Here is a 17527-nt window from a genome sequence, read left to right as displayed (position 1 = left end):
CGGCACAATGTTTCCTTCTCGGTTCCACAGCCTTATGCCGGGGCAACGCAACGCACCGCCACCTCCGCATCCCCCCTGGAGCCGGAGCGGGGTCAGGGCCGGGCGGGTCGGCCCGGCCGGGGTCGTGGGGATCAGGTGGCGGCGAGGCGGGGCGAGCACGGCACCGCCTCTCCTCCCCATTGGCGCTGTCGGCGGGGGCCGCGCCGCACCGCCCTCCGCGGCCACAAAGCGTGGTGCCCGACGGTGGCGGGGCGGTGTTGGCGGTGCCATGCAGAGCTGCGGGCGCTGGTGGGGGCGGCTGGCGGCCCGCGGGGCGCCGCGGCACCTGAGGCCGGCGGCTGGGGGCCCTCGGCGGCAGCAGCAGCAGCGGTGGGGGGGCGGCGATGCGGCGCGGTGCATCGAGCAGCTGCTGCCGCGGCACGATGATTTCTGCAGGCGGCACATCGGGCCGCGGGAGCGGGAGAAGCGAGAGATGCTGCGCGCCGTCGGGGTACAGGTGGGTGCCTGCGGCACGGGGCGCCATGCGGTGGTGCGGTGCGGGGCGGCTAACGACGCTGTTCGGCCGTCTCTTTGCAGAGCGTCGAGGAGCTGATGGATAAAACCATCCCGGCCAGCATCCGGCTGCGGAGACCGCTGAGGATGGACGACCACGTCGGTAAGTGGCCCCGCTGCTGCCCGGGCGGCTTCCGCGCTCGGCAGCTGCCCCCATTTCCCTGCAGCCCCCCGCCTCGTTTAGGGCGGTAGGAAAACTTGTGCAGTCTGCTCCCGGCCGTGCGGGGCTGCCGCTTTGTCCCCGGAGCCCCGTACGGAGGGAGAGGCGTGGCCAAAAGCCGTCCCTTCCAAGTGCTGCTTCGGGTGGGCTGCCATCTGTCTGCAAGACTTCTTTGTGTGCCCTTCCCCTCTCCCGAGTAGCAGTACGCGTGTTGTAACAGCGTCTCGTTGTAACAGCCGTGTCTGAGAGCGGTGACACTGACTTGGGGGTCGGGTGTGTGGCTGCAGAGACAGATCCCCACGCCAGCTGTTGCGGCACAGAACGGTTCAGCGAGCTGCTGTTCAGAACTGGCTTGGTGAATCCTCAGATACTGACGCTTTAAAGTTATTGATCACTGCACGAAATCTGTCTGCAGACTTAACGTGCAAACATCGTGCTGGGCGTCCAGGGAGCGAAGGAAACATGTAAAAACACACTGAACTTAGCATTTCCACCAAAGCTTACAGAGTGCAGTGCCCACTCAGGTACCAGGGGTGTTCCTATCAGTGTCAGTTTCACGTCTGTATCTGGATCCTCTGCCCAAGCTCTTAGGCACGGGGTTCTTGTTGCCTGGTCCCTGTGGGCCTCAAGGGCTTTGTGTGAATCCCAGGTGGCATCACCACTACTACCAGAAGCAGGAGAGCACAGGGAATCTGGGGTCTGTGGGGATGTGGCCTAATGCTGGTGGGGGAGAGGGTCCTGCTCGTGAAACACCCCATGAGTGCTGTGGCACTGAATTCATGGTACCTTCACATCCTATGGGAACAGGGAGAGAGGTGGAATTCGGTCACTTCCTTTCATCTGTGTGAATGCTGCAAGTGCTGCTCAGAATGTTTTGCTATGGCTGATATATATGGGTCAGGATTCTCTCATATTGATGAGTTGTCTTTATTTAACCCCAGTGCAAGGAACTTTTAAAATTTAAGTAAAAAGGGTTGGGGGGTGGGGTGGGGTGTAAATGTAGATTGTAAGTAATAACCACATCTCAAGGAAACACTTCTCCAATTTCTGGATTTAATATGCAGTACTGTTACAAAGTTTGACACTGCTAACGTGCAGAACTGTGATACAGCACAGTTTAGCACTACAGTAATTGTGTGTTAATGAAATCTAAGCCAGTGATGCTGGCTTAAGCCAAAATCCTGTTGCAGTTTTATGAATGTGAATGCACATTGGTCTGTTTGAAGCAGTTCCCTCCCACATCACCATGAATTAGTGATGTCCTGTTACATACAGGCTCTGACTGTGCAGCGGGACCTGTGAGCTAATGGTGCATTTTGCTCCATTTGTTATGCTGTTCAAGTTCTCTTACAGCAAACTCTGACAGAATGAGGCTGTGATGCCATCTCATGCTATGAGCAGTGAGTTCTCAAGAGAGATGAAGCATTGAAAACCTCTGTCTGTGTACTGCTGCTTGTCTTTGTTCTCTGCTCAGCATGGAGGCTGGCTGCCTTTGTAACTTACTGCGTAGCTTTCCACTCCATTGGCAGTAGGAAACTCCACAGTTTGTAAAAGAAAAGTTGGAAGCCTCCGCTTAAAGTTGTACAACTTCTCATTGAACATTTTGGACCCAGAGCTCTCTATTCTGAGTAAAGCTTGCCCCCTGTTAGTGCATCATTAGAGAGAACACTTCTTTCTTATCACTGGTGTAGGATTTTTTATTATCAGTAAGGTAAATGATTTCTCTATCCGCTGTCTTGTATTAAAAGGAGACGGCAAAACTAGGGAAGTGACTTGAGAATTCTGTTGTATTTTAGAATCATAGAATTGTTGAGGTTGAAAAGTTTTCCAAGACCTTCTAGTTCAACCATCCACCTACCACCAGTATTACCCCACCATACCATGCCTTAAACACGTTCTTTTCATTTGGGTGAAGATTCTGCTCCCATCATTCCCAGACATCATACATATAAAAGAGAACAGGGCAAGATAATTCCAAATATGCTGTTCAATGAAAGAATTTATCAAGTTCTTGATATAGTGATTCCCATTTGTTTTAAATACATTTTTTTTTCCTGTACAATTCCAATTAGGAAAAAAAAAAAAAAAAGCAAACAAACAACAAACTGTAATGACTGCCTTAGCCTGAAGCTGAGCAAATCAGCTGCACTCAGTCTGGTCCTTTGTACTTGGAAATGCAGCTGAGCTTACCCTGAAGTGTCACTGGAGTTGTTACTTAAGGCTAGAATTAGATATGTAGCCTAATAGAATGAGGCATATACCACAAATAACTTGCCTGTATGAGTGTCATGTGTCTCTGTAATTGTTTTAATTTTCTTCAGATTGTATAGCTTTAGGCTTTGCAGGTGTGAGCATGAAGTAGCATAGCTATGTTCCTAATGAATGCTGCTGTAGAATTCTGTGTGACCTAAGAGAGCAGTTTTTGTTGCCATACACCTCCATCGCTGATGTAGGTAAGCTGGTGAGTTTCCTCAGCTAAGGTAAAATGCAGAACTGCCACCTGCAGAGAGGAAGTCCGATGTGTATATGTATCTTCCAACTTTGGTGGCAGTAGGAAAAATTGTTTTGCTTTACAGATCGTTCCCTTGATAAACTGACATGTTTTCTAAAAATCACAACACTGTTCTGCCATATGCAATAGCAGTGAAAATAGTTCTGCCCTCTGTATACAATAGCAGTAAAAATAACTCCTTCTGCAGCTGCAGACTGTATTAAAAAGCTGCTTTGAATGTTATGGCACATTCTGTCATTTCTAAATAAAATGCCTTACCACAAGAGGAGCTTTCTTTTCCTCCTCTTTTGAATGTGCTGTATCTCCTTGACATCTTAACATAATCCCATTCTTCAGTCAAGGAATTGGGTTTCATTTCTTCCTTGACAGACACGATATATTAACAGGGAAGACAAATACCCAGTGTAGTCTTAGAGGCTTAGGTTGTGTGTGAATGGAAAAGCTATACTGGTAAATGCTAAGCTGTGCTGACAGAAGTGCAGCTACGCTAGACATGGTCTTTCATTTTCTTTTAGTGTTCTGCTGGTAGATCTCTTGCAGTATAGATCTGATCTGCAGTGAGTGATAGAAGGAAGAGTAATGTATGTAAGATTAATCCTCCTTTAATCCCTGCAAGCCTACTGTGTGTATCAGCAGTAGTTATCCCTGCAGTGGTGCCATTGTATGCTCATCTTTAGTTTATATGTACGTTTCATTTATTATGCTGTGTATTTCTGTCTTGTTTCAGGATTTCAATTAAAAGAACATGTGCACAAAACCTACTATGATTTCTTCCGAAATATTCGTAGTTGTATTTATAGAACTTTAGGATTTCTGAAAGTTAACTTAAAAAAACCTGTTAAGAGACCAGCTGAGTCTCCATTTGAAACATTTTTTTGAAGTGATGTGGGTCATAAGCAGTCAGATAAATCTCAGCATGTCTGTCCAGGCTGCCTTTGCTGCCCAAACAGACTGTGTAAGCATGGGCAGCCCAAGCAACAGGAGGAGGAAGAGGGAGGGCAGCAGACCATGTTTGTGTGCTGCCATTCCTTTGGATGGTAGGATTCAGCACCTGGAGCAAGCAGGCTCTTGTGCTGTCCTGCAGCGTTAGTCTGACAGGGCTTTGGAACTCTTCAATATATTGTGACTTTGTTAAGATTAAATTAATTGCTAATGCAAGAGAAATCGTGCCCTTTTTTGCTTGTAGCATCTGCTGTGAAGATCTTGCTTCCTTGATATCAGAAGGCTTAAAAAGAAAGTTTGAGGCCTGGCCTAGTGATAAAATGACATGAAATTGCCTCTGCCCTTTTACACTGTAAATTTTAAGTTGTGTATCTGAGTCTTCTTTTGTCTTTATTCCTCCCCTCTCCCAACCTTGTTGGGTACATATTATTTTTGTAGATATCAAGTGAAAAGCAACGCTGCTACACTAACCACTGAAACAATAGCAGGAATAACAGTATTGTTATTTTATGACCAGGTAACTCATTCCCACTTAATATTTTTGTGATAACATTTTGCCTTTTCCATCTGTGGATGTGGCAGTAGCAGTCCTGAAGTATCCTCATTAAACTCCTAGTGGGAACTTCATTGAGTTTTTCCCTCAGTTATTTGATAAGAGTAGCACAGGATCAATGAACTTTCTTCTGGGTACTGTCTCTGATCATGTTATCTGATGTAATACTGAGGGGAATAAAGATTAACTGCAGTAACTTACCTGGCAATTTTATTTTCTGCTGAATAAGGTTCCTAGAGGATTTGTAGTCTGTAGACAATGAAGTGAATTCCAGATAAAAATGTTTCAATCATGTTGTTTAAGAAAACTGGAAAATATATGTGCAATGGCCAGTTCCCCTCTGTTAGTAATAGTCAATTCTTTATCACATTTTGTTTCCACACTGGATATTTCTTTATCTCTCCCATTGCTGAGGAGAGCTGAAAGAAGTTGGAATCCTGACACTGAGGTATGTTGGGTGGTATTTTTAATTTGCATATTTTGAATTTTTATGAACTACTAATCTTGTTCAAATATATTAGCTTTAAATAAACATTTATGAGAATACGGTGTTCTGCTATCCATGCTTCAAAGTCTGTGTATTATACAGCAGAAAGAATCTGTAATTCTCTGGATTTAATCACGCTCTTGCTGACCAAACTGAAAATTGAGCCATTTGGTTTTGAATATGAAAAAGGATGCTTAGGTATACATAGAATACTTGTCACTGTTCTGCCTTACTACTAGTGTTAGTCATTCACACAGAGGAGTCAGTGCAATAACAGACCCATTTCACAGGTTACATTATGGGAATGTGCCATTAGAAGTTAGGCTGGGTGCAGTAGGGAATGCCATAACTTGTTGCTGATGGGGAAGCAAGTTATGGGGTCCTGCAGAATCTGCCGAGGCCTCGTGGAGCTCTGAGGTCCAACCCAGCCGAGAGAAGGCCTCACTGGGCTCAGGCTGGGCTTCACCCTGCCATAGTGCAAGGACTCTGATTAAAAGTAATCATTTGACTATCTCCAGGGATAATTCACACAACTATACCTAAAACCAATGTTGGGACCTACATGTGCAGCTCATCCAGGTGGATGCCATTCTGCCTGTTGCTTGGAAGTTTAATTGCTGCGTGAGCTGCTTGTGGTCTCATTCAGGTTCTTTCCCTTATTCCTTGGATCAGTATGGAAATGTTAGTGTTATTTCAGGGAGCAAAAGTTCAGTGTGTGCATGTGATAATTGTTAGCTGTATTTGCTGAGAAGTAACTCTTAACTTTCTAGATTACATGCCCGGTGAGGCAAACAAAGGGAATGCTATCAGCATATAGTACAGTATTTGTGGTATGTGCTCAATATGGAATTTGTGCTTTTAATGCATTGTGTGTACGACATCAGGCTAGTGAGCAAGTTAAATGATAGCTAGCCTCTGCCTTCAACTCTATTTGGAGTCAAACAAAGACACTGGAATTTCCAAAAAATTGCTGAAGTTAGAATTTTGCAAGAATACAACACTCCCCTTCAAACCAAACACAAAGCCATCTTTCTTTTTGGCTTGCAAATGGTAGTGGAAAGCATCTGTAGTAATAAAGCCTTCACTAAAAGAAAAAAAAAAATGTAGTAAAAGTAGTAAAAATGTCTGGAATAAGCAGAGTGGGAGGAGTATGGGGGAGTGGAACTGTCACTGCTGTTTAGAAACTTTGCTTTGGACGCTGCTGAGATCAAATAAATGCATGACTCCAGAATCTCCAGGAAAACTGTAACAAGAAATTAAACTTTAAACATAACAATGAGTAAGAGGCATAGAGAGGATAAACATTGTGATTGAAACAGAAGATCTGTGAAGAACATATGAAAGATACCTTTGTAGAAGTGTTACTGCCATTTAGGGGTCTGTGGAAGAAATTAATTGAAAAAAAAAAAAAGATTATTTTTTTACATATTAAATGAAATGTCAGCTCTAGCAGTAAAAGAGGACATATGAGCTTTGAAGCTGAAGTGTTTGTTTCCTTATGTCTGCAGAAGATATTAATTCGCAAACTTGATGTTTTCTGTGGATGATAATTCACCAGTAGATTCTGGAGTATAAAATGTTTGATTTGATCTCTCCTGTTGGAGTAATCCGCAGTGAGAAAAAAGCTATGAAATATCCAGGGCTCAGGTTGTTCTGCGTTGGTGATTTATAGCCTCATATTCCAAAGTCTCACTTTCAGATTGCAATGCAGAACTGTTAGAATAACTTAGTGCAAATACTGTGCTGCTGCTGCACAGCAGTTTCTAGGGTCAGAACTGGGGAAAAGTTACAATAATAAAGTCTTTCCAAGCACCTCACCTAAGAGGCTTGGTGTCCAGTTTAAGCCAGGTTTGTTAGGTGGGGCGTGGTTATCCCTCCACATAGTGTTACAAAGCTCACTGACCATTTTCTGCATCCTCTAGTGCTGAGGTAGTTGTTAATAAGGTAGCTGGTAAATCCTTCCTTTTGGTTGTTGTTGGTTACAGTTGTTAGAGGGATTGACAGGATATGGCTTTTGTATGGGCATACGGTCAGTGATAAGCATGTTGAAACAAGAGTGAGAACTGGACTGTAGCTGGGAAAGACAGGATGTTCATACCCCTTTAATCTGAACACTTCAAAAGTGTTCTTTTGTAATTGCTAAGCTAGATTGGCAGGCTGATTTCAAAGCTAATCTTACATGGAATTTCTTAAGCTAGGAATGTTGTGTTCACACTTTTAAAAAATAAACCAATGAAGGAAACTTAGTATTAAATGAGTAAAACTTTTCCATTTTATCAACTGTTTAGGGGAAGTGTCTCAAGTCTGTGAAGGGGTTAAAATAGAAGTTTTCTGATGAAGGGTCCCTTCTGAGATGTACTGTAAGGCATATGCAAAAAACACAGAACGCACATTGCCCTAAAGCAAAAAGAACTCCACGAGATATTTGCCTACAGATGTTTCTCTCATCATCATTTCCACAGTGGTGGAATTGCATTTTCTTGAGAGAAAGAGATTCTGTTCTTTAGGGCACTCAGTATTTTAAAAATGAGTAACTGCCTAAAATGGAATATTTATGACTGAGCTGTCAAATATGATTAATGTAAAAGTACAATAGAGGATAAGTACTATAAATATTTAAGTTCAGATGTATCTGTTTCAGCTGTTTCTCGAAATTAATGGGGACAAATGTTCATATTTTTGGAATTTAAGCTTTCCCATAATGTTTTAACATTTTGGCCTTACTCTGTTATTGTTCCTATGCCAGTCAGTCCTGGTAAGTTTCTATATAAGGGCATTTTTTATATAAGGCATTTTAGTTAAAATCTGTTAGTGTCGTGTGTATCTGAAGTTTTCTGATATAAATTTTTCTCAATTAGGTGAAAATGAAATCCTCGAAACCTTGTACAACATAGCAAGCAAGAACAAGATATGGAGGTCCTATATAGGCATGGGTTATTACAACTGCTCAGTGCCACAGCCCATTGCACGGAACCTTTTGGAGAATGCAGGATGGTAATGTACAACATTTTCTTGCTAAATACATATTTATTAAATTCAAACATGTTTTAAATTCACCTTATAACTACTGCAGACAGATATGGCCCAAATCTATTTTTATGATTAAGGCTGTTCTGTATTACATACTAGTGTAGTGTGTAGGTGCAGGAACTGTGTTGCTGTTATTGAAGCTAGAAAGAAGAAAGAAAATTCTTTGACTTTAGAAGATACGTTTTCCTTAGAATATTTCATAGAATCATAGAATTTTATTGACCTACAAGTCACAACTTCTATATGCATATTAACCAAACCAAGAATGTTTTAGTTTGCTTTAAGGAAGTTTAAAAGCTTCATTCTTGAACATAATTCAAGAATGAAGAATTTAATTCAAGAATTAAAACTAGAGCAGCAGGCTCCTCCACTTCATTTTTAGTTGGATTTAACATGTTTTGCATGTTAAATGTTTGATTCTGGTTTTCTTATGAGGTAGAAGACAGCCTTGGAAATCTCAGAGGCTTTTCATCTTTCCATCCTCTAAATCCTATCTAAATGGAAGTGGGATTTTGTCTCCTGGTGGTCTTTTCTTGACAACAGCAATAAATGTTTATAAACATTCATTTGCAGTCAACATTATTCTAAGGGACTGTAACTCAGATGCAAGAGAGAAACTAAAATTGATGTGGAGTCTCACTTTGCATCACACAGAATGTCACTGGTACATTTCATTGTTGTCTCACTTGGTTTGGAAGCTCCCTTATCTTAAGTCAATGACAAACTTTTTCTTGTACTGTATTAAGACAGTAACTGCCGTCTTACTTAGCAAGTAAATTTGATTTTAATAGAAGCAGTTTTTAAAGGTTATATTTAGTGTTTGTTAAAAAATAAAAATAAAAATAAAAATCATTGCTTCTTAGATACCATGTCTTTTGAGTTTCCATAAATGGATCTTTGTAACTGCAGACTTCCAAGACTTTGAAGTATTTGTTTTAAGTGCTTTATGTATGTATCAGACTTTTAAATCAACTACAGAGTTGCACTTTTTGGATCTTAGGAATCTATGCAGTGCATATAGACTGAGATTTATTTGGTCTTATCCCTGTTCTCTTTTTCAAAATATGTAAACTAAGTATTTCACTAGAGTGTAACAAGTAACCAGTTGCTCAAGGTAGCAGTAATTGGATAGAAAGGAACTGTATATTTTGAAATCCTAACAAATTGCATAGTGATATTAAAATAACTTGTACGTTGTATCCAGAAATCTGTTCTTGCAGAGTCCACTAAAATCATAGAGCTAAAATCCTAACAACTAATCCCACAGAAGAATAAAAAGAATTATGTTTTATAGGAGGACAGAAAGAGGGAACGTGTGATGGAGGAAATGTTATAACCATACAGATTTTATGGAAACTCCTCAAGAAATTACGGCTCTCCTTACATCATCTGAGTGTTTAACTATCAGTGCTAATGCAGTGTGCACTACAGAGCCAGGGAAATGCTGCAAGTGCAGGTTTATTGTTTCTGCTCATTTCTGGCTCTCTCACATGACTGCTCGGCATCCATTAGAGCAAGGCTTGCAAGAGGAATTTGAAAAAGAATGCTTGTAGAAGTCAGTGAGCACAGAAACAGAGGACTTTTCAGTTTTTTGAAGCAGTTGAACTTGTTGGATGGAGGCACGAAACACAAAGGTGGATTTTGGGAGAAAATTATTTAGAACAAAGTATTTTCAGCTGAATATGAACCTACTGACCCACAGCAGTGAATCTGCTTTCTTTGAATTTGCCAGAAACATCTATGCAAATCTCAGGTTCTGCTAAGAAAACAATACTGATGGAGTTTCGTAACTTTCTGAAGCATCAAGACTATGATGTGTAGTATCTCTGTTTGCAATATAAGCCTAGTTTCAAACAAAACTGTCAGGCAGTACCATACACTAGTTAGCTGCCTGGTAGCTTTAGAAAAGATTGGGCATCCCTTCCTTTTAAGCCTGAATCCCATTTGAAAAAGATCCATATCCATGAAAGAAGCTACTTCAAAACCTTTTGGGAAGATCTTTATACAATCTTATACCCAACAAACACTTTGATTCAAAGATAATAAGCAGAAATCCTTCTGCAGTGAAACAGAGCTTTACTGGAATGCAGCACTTAAAATTCCTTTCTTCTAATGAGGCATTTGATTTATTCACTGAGTGTAGTATGTAGTTATCCCTTATTTTGGTTTGCTTTTGGTCTTGGTTACTAGCTGCTAACAATTCCATGTTCCTGGCAGCTTGTAACTAGCAGTTCCATACTAGCACTGGTTGGATGTCTTAGGTGTATTTTCCATACACTGCTGAGTTGTTAAAACAAAAGTATTAGCCTGCTTTTTTTTAAAATAAGGAGCAGGTCAGTATGTATACTTGCTTTGTCTTTACAGAACATTGTGTATTTACAGAAGGTTTTGTTTGGGGGCTTACTATTCATTAAATGCCATCCAGCATGGGCCCCTCAACTGCATAAATATGTCACCTGTCTACTGGCTGGAATGAATAGTGTTTATTCTGCTGTGTCTCATTTTCACATATGAGATTTTTTTACATCAAATGTGCTTAACTTTTGCCTTAGTAGCACTCAATTTTGTCACATAATGTGAACATAAATGGAAGACTAAAGATATAAAGGATATTTGGCTTCAGAAACTAGCTTGTAGGCTGATTAGGCTTTTTTGTTAACATATGGGCTTCTTATTAAGGTACATGTCAAAACACCATAGTATCTACATTAATCTTTGTAGAAGTAATGCCTCCTATTTTATTTCCATGGAAACCACAGCAGATTCAGATAGCGTTATTGTGCTCTTTATTAGTATTTTGCAGCTGAGAATTTGCTCTATTTTTTAACATAGTCACCACCATTAGCTGTACATCTTCACCAGCAATTAACAAGAGTGCACGTGCTGGGCCTGTACCAGTGGTTGTGACCCACTGTCACCACAGCTGAAACACATCACTGACCACCTCACCCTGCTCATGTTGACTTTCATCTCTAGAAACATTAAGCAAACACCAGTGAATGTCAGTGGGTGCCATTTTTTTCTGTGTGGAGGAGTTCAATTCTGTGCCTTTGCTTCTTATGCACTTGCATATCAGGCATCATTTTGTCATACTGTCCCTCTGCTGCTGTCTATTGCATGGCAATAAAAGAATACAGTCATAGAATGGTTTAGGTTGTCAGGGACCTTGAAGATCACTTGTCTGAATGACCTGCCATGGGCAGAGCTGCCAGCCACCAACTCAGTCTGCCCAGTCCCCATCCAGCCTGGTTTAGAACACCTCTAATGGTTGGACATCCATAGCTTCTCTGGGCAACTTGTTTCTGTACCTTACCATTCTCTGAGCAAAGAATTTATTTCACCTATTTTAGCTTGAAGCTGTTCTCCTTGTCCTGTCACTATCAAACTATGTAAAATGTCAGTCCCCCTTCGGCTTATAAGCTCCTTGTAAGCACTGAAAAGCTATAATGAGATCTCTTCAAACCTTCTTCAAGCTAAACAAACCCAGCTCCCTCAGCTGCAGGTTATATATCCTGCAGCCCAGGATAAAGTTCCAGACTGCAAACATGCACTGCTACATCATATCCAGCCTTTTGTCCACCAGGACCCCCAGTGTAACAGAACATCAGTGAAAAAATTACACCTCTGTTGCCCTGCCATGAACATATACCTCTGACATTGTGGACCGACGTAATAAAATAGGACACATTACTTTTAGAGCAGCCCTAGTGTTTCTGAATATCTATCAGATCTTGAAAATCTGAAACATTTAATAACATCTTGCAATGGAGCGTGGTGCAAAGTTCTCTGAAGTACTTCATTATTATTTTTATCCACAGACATAAAGTTTATAAAAGTAAAGTCACTGTACCATGGATATCAGCAATCTTAACATCATCTCTGTAATGTAGCAGCCAGTAGCACTTAGCTCTCATGCACTGTGCTGTAAAATTTACTGTATATGTTACTGACTTTAAGCCGTTAGCTTCCACTTGCAGACTAAGTACAGGAAGCTGCACAAGCTACTCACAGCCTATGCCAAACTGGCAGTAAATTCAGTGTCTGTGCTTTGACGGGAAACTGGCATGTCTCCACGCCTATCACAGGGCCATCCTGCTTTCTCAAACCCATGAGTAAGATACTGCTTATGTAGGTTGGTTTGAAACTATGCTAGAGGTCTGTCATTACTTTACATTCTTGTTCATTTACTATCAGATCTCAAAAAGAAAACTATGACTGGAAATACAAATAAATTCCAGCTCTGACAATACATGAGATTTGTGTTGTGGATGTCCAAAAACTGGAAGAACATGTGTTATAACAAAATAGAAGTATAACGTTGTTTATGAATACAATAACTTTCCAGAGATTTAATAAGACCATAGAAGAAATTACTGTAGAAGTTATGTGGTCAGATGTTTTGACCATATGTTAAGAAATGACTTAGACATACTCTCACATCTTATTGGCTGTGCACTTGCAAGTACTAATCGAGAACTGCTTTATTGAATATATTTTTGATAGTGGAATCTATGCACATTCTGCCATTTCATTCTTTCACATGGGAGATGTTTTAAGGTGAAGTAAACAGCTAACATTAGCATAAAGAAGCAGTAATTGTTATTTTTGCAGTTAATGTATCTCTTTTCCTGAAACAACCCCAGCTTCTATGTACAAAAGTTGCTCCTTTGTAAAGCAGGATTTTTGATCAGCAGCCTAGCCCTTGGCTGAAAGCATGTTTCCTGGATACAGCTTGCTTTGATGCCAGTCTAACGATGCCAGCCTTGCAGGGACACAGTACTTAAGTGTCTTTCCAAACCTTCCTCAGAGTCTTGAAGATATTTAAATAAATGTTTCTGAGCACAGGATGAGTCAGAGAGTGGGGAAAATACAAACAAACAAACCCAAGTTTTAAATAGTCACAAAAGTAACAGCCATTTAATATCAGACTCCTGACAGGTCTGACACAGGCTCCAGGAAGACTTTGTTAGTCTCCCATGGAAAGTTTCCTGTGTCGTGACCTGTCTGCCACTGTGAACTTGTGAGCCTAGGTCTGCAGAATCACTTTGGGTCCTAAAGGATATCAGCTGGAGATGGAATTTTCCTCCAGTTTTGTTGGGGGGAAAAAAAAGTGTGAGGTTTAGATTCAGGCAGGAGTTGCATTGCCGACTAAAACCAGCTGTTTTATTTGAAGAAGTTCTGAAGTATAGTTATTTGGTGAAAGTATTTAGATGCTTGGACAATGCCAGTCAACCTTTAAAGAGAAGATCACATGTTTAAATAAATGTTTCAGTGTTACTGAAGATTTCTTCACTAGTGCAACTGTTAAACATAATCCATGGTTATCTGCACTGGTACTGGAATTAAAGATTTCAGAGTTGAACTTTTTGTGTCCTCACTGGAATTGGTAGTTTTCAACCATTTTTAGCATCCGAAAGCATGGCATTTATCTGGTGTGTTATCCTTTCTCTGCTGGAGAAGTAGGATTGAGAACTATCAGACTCACAGCTGCTTAGTTTAAGAGTAGATTTTTAAAAATAAAACAACAAAGAATGGAGGAACTTCATTCAAAAGAACTGTTTGAATATAACTAGTGAGTAGAAATCCTTTTAAAACTGTCTATTTACAGTTCCTTTATACTACTTGTCCATTCTCAAGAACTGGTGTGTTGCTAAGCCTGAACCTGAGAAGTGCCAAGTGCCTTTCCTACTGTGAGTGGAGCATGCTTGGCAAGCACAAGACTTCATAAACAGCACATTGACAGATAACACCGATACTTAGATAAGCTTGAAATAAGTATCCTCATTCAGACACAGTGACATGACTCAGTTCTCCCACACTCTCTCTTCAAAGTGGAGGAAGATAATTAATCTGTAAAAAGCTGTGTCAAAGTGAAGTGAGAACATACCCTCTGGATTCCAGGAGAGGAATAAATTACAACAACCTAAAAAGAAATGTTTTCTAACAAACTTTCTCATTGGTGGATCATACTCAACAATATCATTTTGGGTTGTTTTTTTTCTGGTTTTTTTTTTTTTTTTTTTTTTTTCTGGTTTTTTTTTTTTTTTATTGTTGATGTCTTTTAATAGTATAAGCCTGCTAGGTATTCTATAACCCAGTCTCCAAATTCTTTCCTTACAGGGTTACCCAGTATACTCCTTACCAACCTGAGGTCTCCCAGGGAAGACTGGAAAGCCTGCTAAATTACCAGACTATGGTGTGTGATATCACAGGAATGGATATGGCTAACGCATCTTTGCTGGATGAGGGGACAGCTGCTGCAGAAGCTATGCAGTTATGCCACAGGTACTATGTTTATGGTTAAATTACAGCAGGAAGGAATTTGGTATTCAAAAGACATCTCACCTTTGTAGATGTGAATAATTTGAAGTTGAGCATAGCCTTCTCACTGTGAGCAGATTGCTGAACAGCTAATGCTCGTGCTAGTAAGCCTCACAAGCAGTTGCCAGTGTTAATGCAAGTGGGAAGTTTCATGCCTTCAGAAATGTAAGGACCCAGAAACTAGAGTGAAAGCCTGGAACAAGGAATACCTACCCTTAGTGAAAGAGGATCAGATCAGGAAGTTTTTATGCAAACTGAGCATACATGAAACCTCAGTGGCTTATGGAACCAGGTTTCCTATTCAGAGGGGTCTGAAGTCAACATGCTCCAGTCTTAGGTTGACTCACCAAGTACTCATGGACCCTCTGAGTACCTATGATCTGACTCCTCATGCTGGCTTTCTGTCTCCCATATGCCCACACAAGTATCACAAATACAAAGTGCCTTACCCAAAGAAAGGAATTAAACCAGAAGAAAGGAAGACTACACCATTCAGAGGTGTGACCTAGCCAACTAAGTGCATCACCCAGCAGCTGGCTCCTTTTATCCTCGAATCCCTCAATTTTTTCACACTTATTCCTCCCACAGTCACTTAGATCTATGGTTTTCTTTGATTCCTCCTGCTGATATCCCATAATAAGCCCTGAAATGCCTTTCTGCTGCATCCCATAATGTATCCCACACTTCTGGGATAGTCCTGAGGTTGCCAGGCAAGGACAAGAGGTGGATTCAGGTGGGCTGCCCTTGCCTTGTAGTGCTCCTTTAAGGGGCTGCAGAGGAGCTCTCATCCTGTGACCTAACAATCTGTGCCATCTGTCTCTTGTGTCCATACCCAAACATAGTTTTAGGGAACTGTACTGTAAGGGTTTTTGAAAGGAATCTGTAAATCAAATGAAGTCTGAAGGGGATTACTGAAGGTCACTGGAAGTCTCTGTTATCAAGGAGACTATACTATTGTTCAAAATGTCAGCCTGATATAAAGTCATGCCATTTTACTGGAGAAAACCAGGCAAATATGCAAGGTTCTGTTTCAGTAGCACCTGTTTGGTTATTCAGGGAAACACAGGGAATCTGTATTAGAGAATGCAATTCTGTTCCTTTGTAAGAGTAGTTATGAGTGAAGGCATTCTTGCCGCTTTGTCAGTTGGCTCCTGTTTCATAGCCTGCTTTAATTTTTGTTATGTTTCAATCTCACCGGAGTGTCTGCAATGAACCTTGTTATTCTAAATTGACTATTTTGTCAAATACTTAACCTAGTCATTAACATCAGAATTTGCAACTTCCTTTTTGCTTTAAGAAAACTAACATTGAGGAAACAAGTTAATTTCAATTCCATAGAAAATAATATATTCTTAATATTTGTCTCTTCTTTTTTCCTTTTTTTTTTTTTTTTTTAAACAGGCACAACAAAAGAAGGAAGTTTTATATAGATGCCCGATGCCACCCACAGACTATAGCAGTGGTCCAAACCAGAGCAAAGTAATGTTCTTCTCCATCTTCCACTGTATATTTTAACTTAAATTGAATAGTTTTTCATCTGCACCTCTTCATGATATGCTTAGCATGCTTGAACTGTAGGACTATGCTTTCTCAGCAAAATAGAAGGAGAAATCTGTTAACATTTGGCATCGCTTCTAGTCCATTCTAACTGTGAAGTAATTCAAGATGTTTAAAAAGAGACTGAACATATGAAAACAGGAAAACATATATTTTTTCCCTTAATTTCTCTGTGCAGATACATGTATTTGCTTTTCGAATTCAGTTTTGTTCAGCTCTTTTTAGCTCAGAAATAGCTAAGTTGAGACAGTAAAACTTTTCTTTTAGTGAAAACTGAATCCATTCTGAGTTTGGTGTTTGGAGTAGCTGTCTTCAAAAAATAATACTTGTTTCTGGAAGTTTAATTTGCTAGAGCAGCAAAACGTTGGTATCCAGTAGGTTATGGGTCGTCTGCTTTTGTCTGCGTATTTCTGTTGATGATATCATCAGATGCATTTATTCTTTCTGAACTTTCTGGATGTTTATTGGTGCTGAGCAGGACCAGTGATATGTACATTAAAGAAAAAATTCCTTAGTCCACAGAAATATTGTGTGAATTGTGACTTCAAGGCAGGAAATGACTTGAAGGTATTGGATTGTACACATTTTTGTTTTCCAGCTATACTGGTGTAATTACTGAGCTTAAATTACCCCATGAGATGGATTTCAGTGGAAAGGATGTCAGTGGAGTATTATTTCAGTACCCAGACACTGAGGGGAAGGTGGAAGACTTTTCTGAACTGGTTGAAAGAGCGCATCAGAACGGGGTAAAGTAAATGTTACTCGTCTCACCAGATTTCTCTCTGCTGCATAAAACAGCCGTAGTGTCTGTGCAAAGTGTTACCTGAGATACTGTGTAAGGGTTACCATTTGCACTTCAGCGCTGTGCAAGTGAAAAGAAACTGTTTGAAAGTGTTAGAACTTAGTTCCCACGCAAGCAGTGTGCCTTTGGAAGAGAGGCTGACTGCTTTGTGCACTTCCCTCCTCAGACTCTTGCCTGCTGCGCTACTGATCTTCTGGCTCTCTGTATTCTGAAGCCTCCTGGAGAGTTTGGAGTAGATGTTGTCCTGGGCAGCTCCCAGAGATTTGGCGTGCCACTCTGCTATGGGGGACCTCACGCAGCATTCTTTGCTGTCAAGGAAAACCTAGTGAGAATGATGCCGGGCAGGATGGTGGGCGTTACAAGGTAAAGGCTCCCCTCACCTTAAATCTTTTCAGGGAAAACTCAAATGAAACACGTTGTGACCATCTTGCCCAGGCTTTACAAATCACATCTGACCTTATCATTGTACCAAACATCTTTATTTATTGAAAACCAGCAGATTGAAAATTAGCTTCAGCTAATTTATGTCAGCTGGACATAAAAGATGCTTTATTATGAGTGTTCAAAAAAAACTGCATTCAGTTAAAACAGTTAAAGCAGAGACACTTTGA

The 17527-nt window shown here is 40.7% G+C and overlaps 1 protein-coding gene across 1 annotated transcript in view; it reads left to right on the top strand.

The window, feature by feature from the left end:
• The first annotated feature begins 222 nt into the window (after positions 1–222).
• The window catches only part of GLDC (glycine decarboxylase), a 35236-nt gene continuing 17931 nt past the window's right edge, over positions 223–17527 (top strand). The window contains exons 1-7 of the mRNA XM_015848967.2: positions 223–496; positions 577–655; positions 8065–8200; positions 14357–14521; positions 15959–16036; positions 16713–16860; positions 17083–17279. Coding sequence (XP_015704453.1) covers positions 269–496; positions 577–655; positions 8065–8200; positions 14357–14521; positions 15959–16036; positions 16713–16860; positions 17083–17279 — 1031 coding nt within the window. The 5' untranslated portion in view covers positions 223–268. The remainder of the gene's footprint in view (positions 497–576; positions 656–8064; positions 8201–14356; positions 14522–15958; positions 16037–16712; positions 16861–17082; positions 17280–17527) is intronic.

This window comes from Coturnix japonica, chromosome Z, assembly GCF_001577835.2.
Source record: "Coturnix japonica isolate 7356 chromosome Z, Coturnix japonica 2.1, whole genome shotgun sequence".
Classification (NCBI taxonomy): Eukaryota; Metazoa; Chordata; class Aves; order Galliformes; family Phasianidae; genus Coturnix; species Coturnix japonica.
This window is presented reverse-complemented; position numbering and strand designations above follow the sequence as displayed.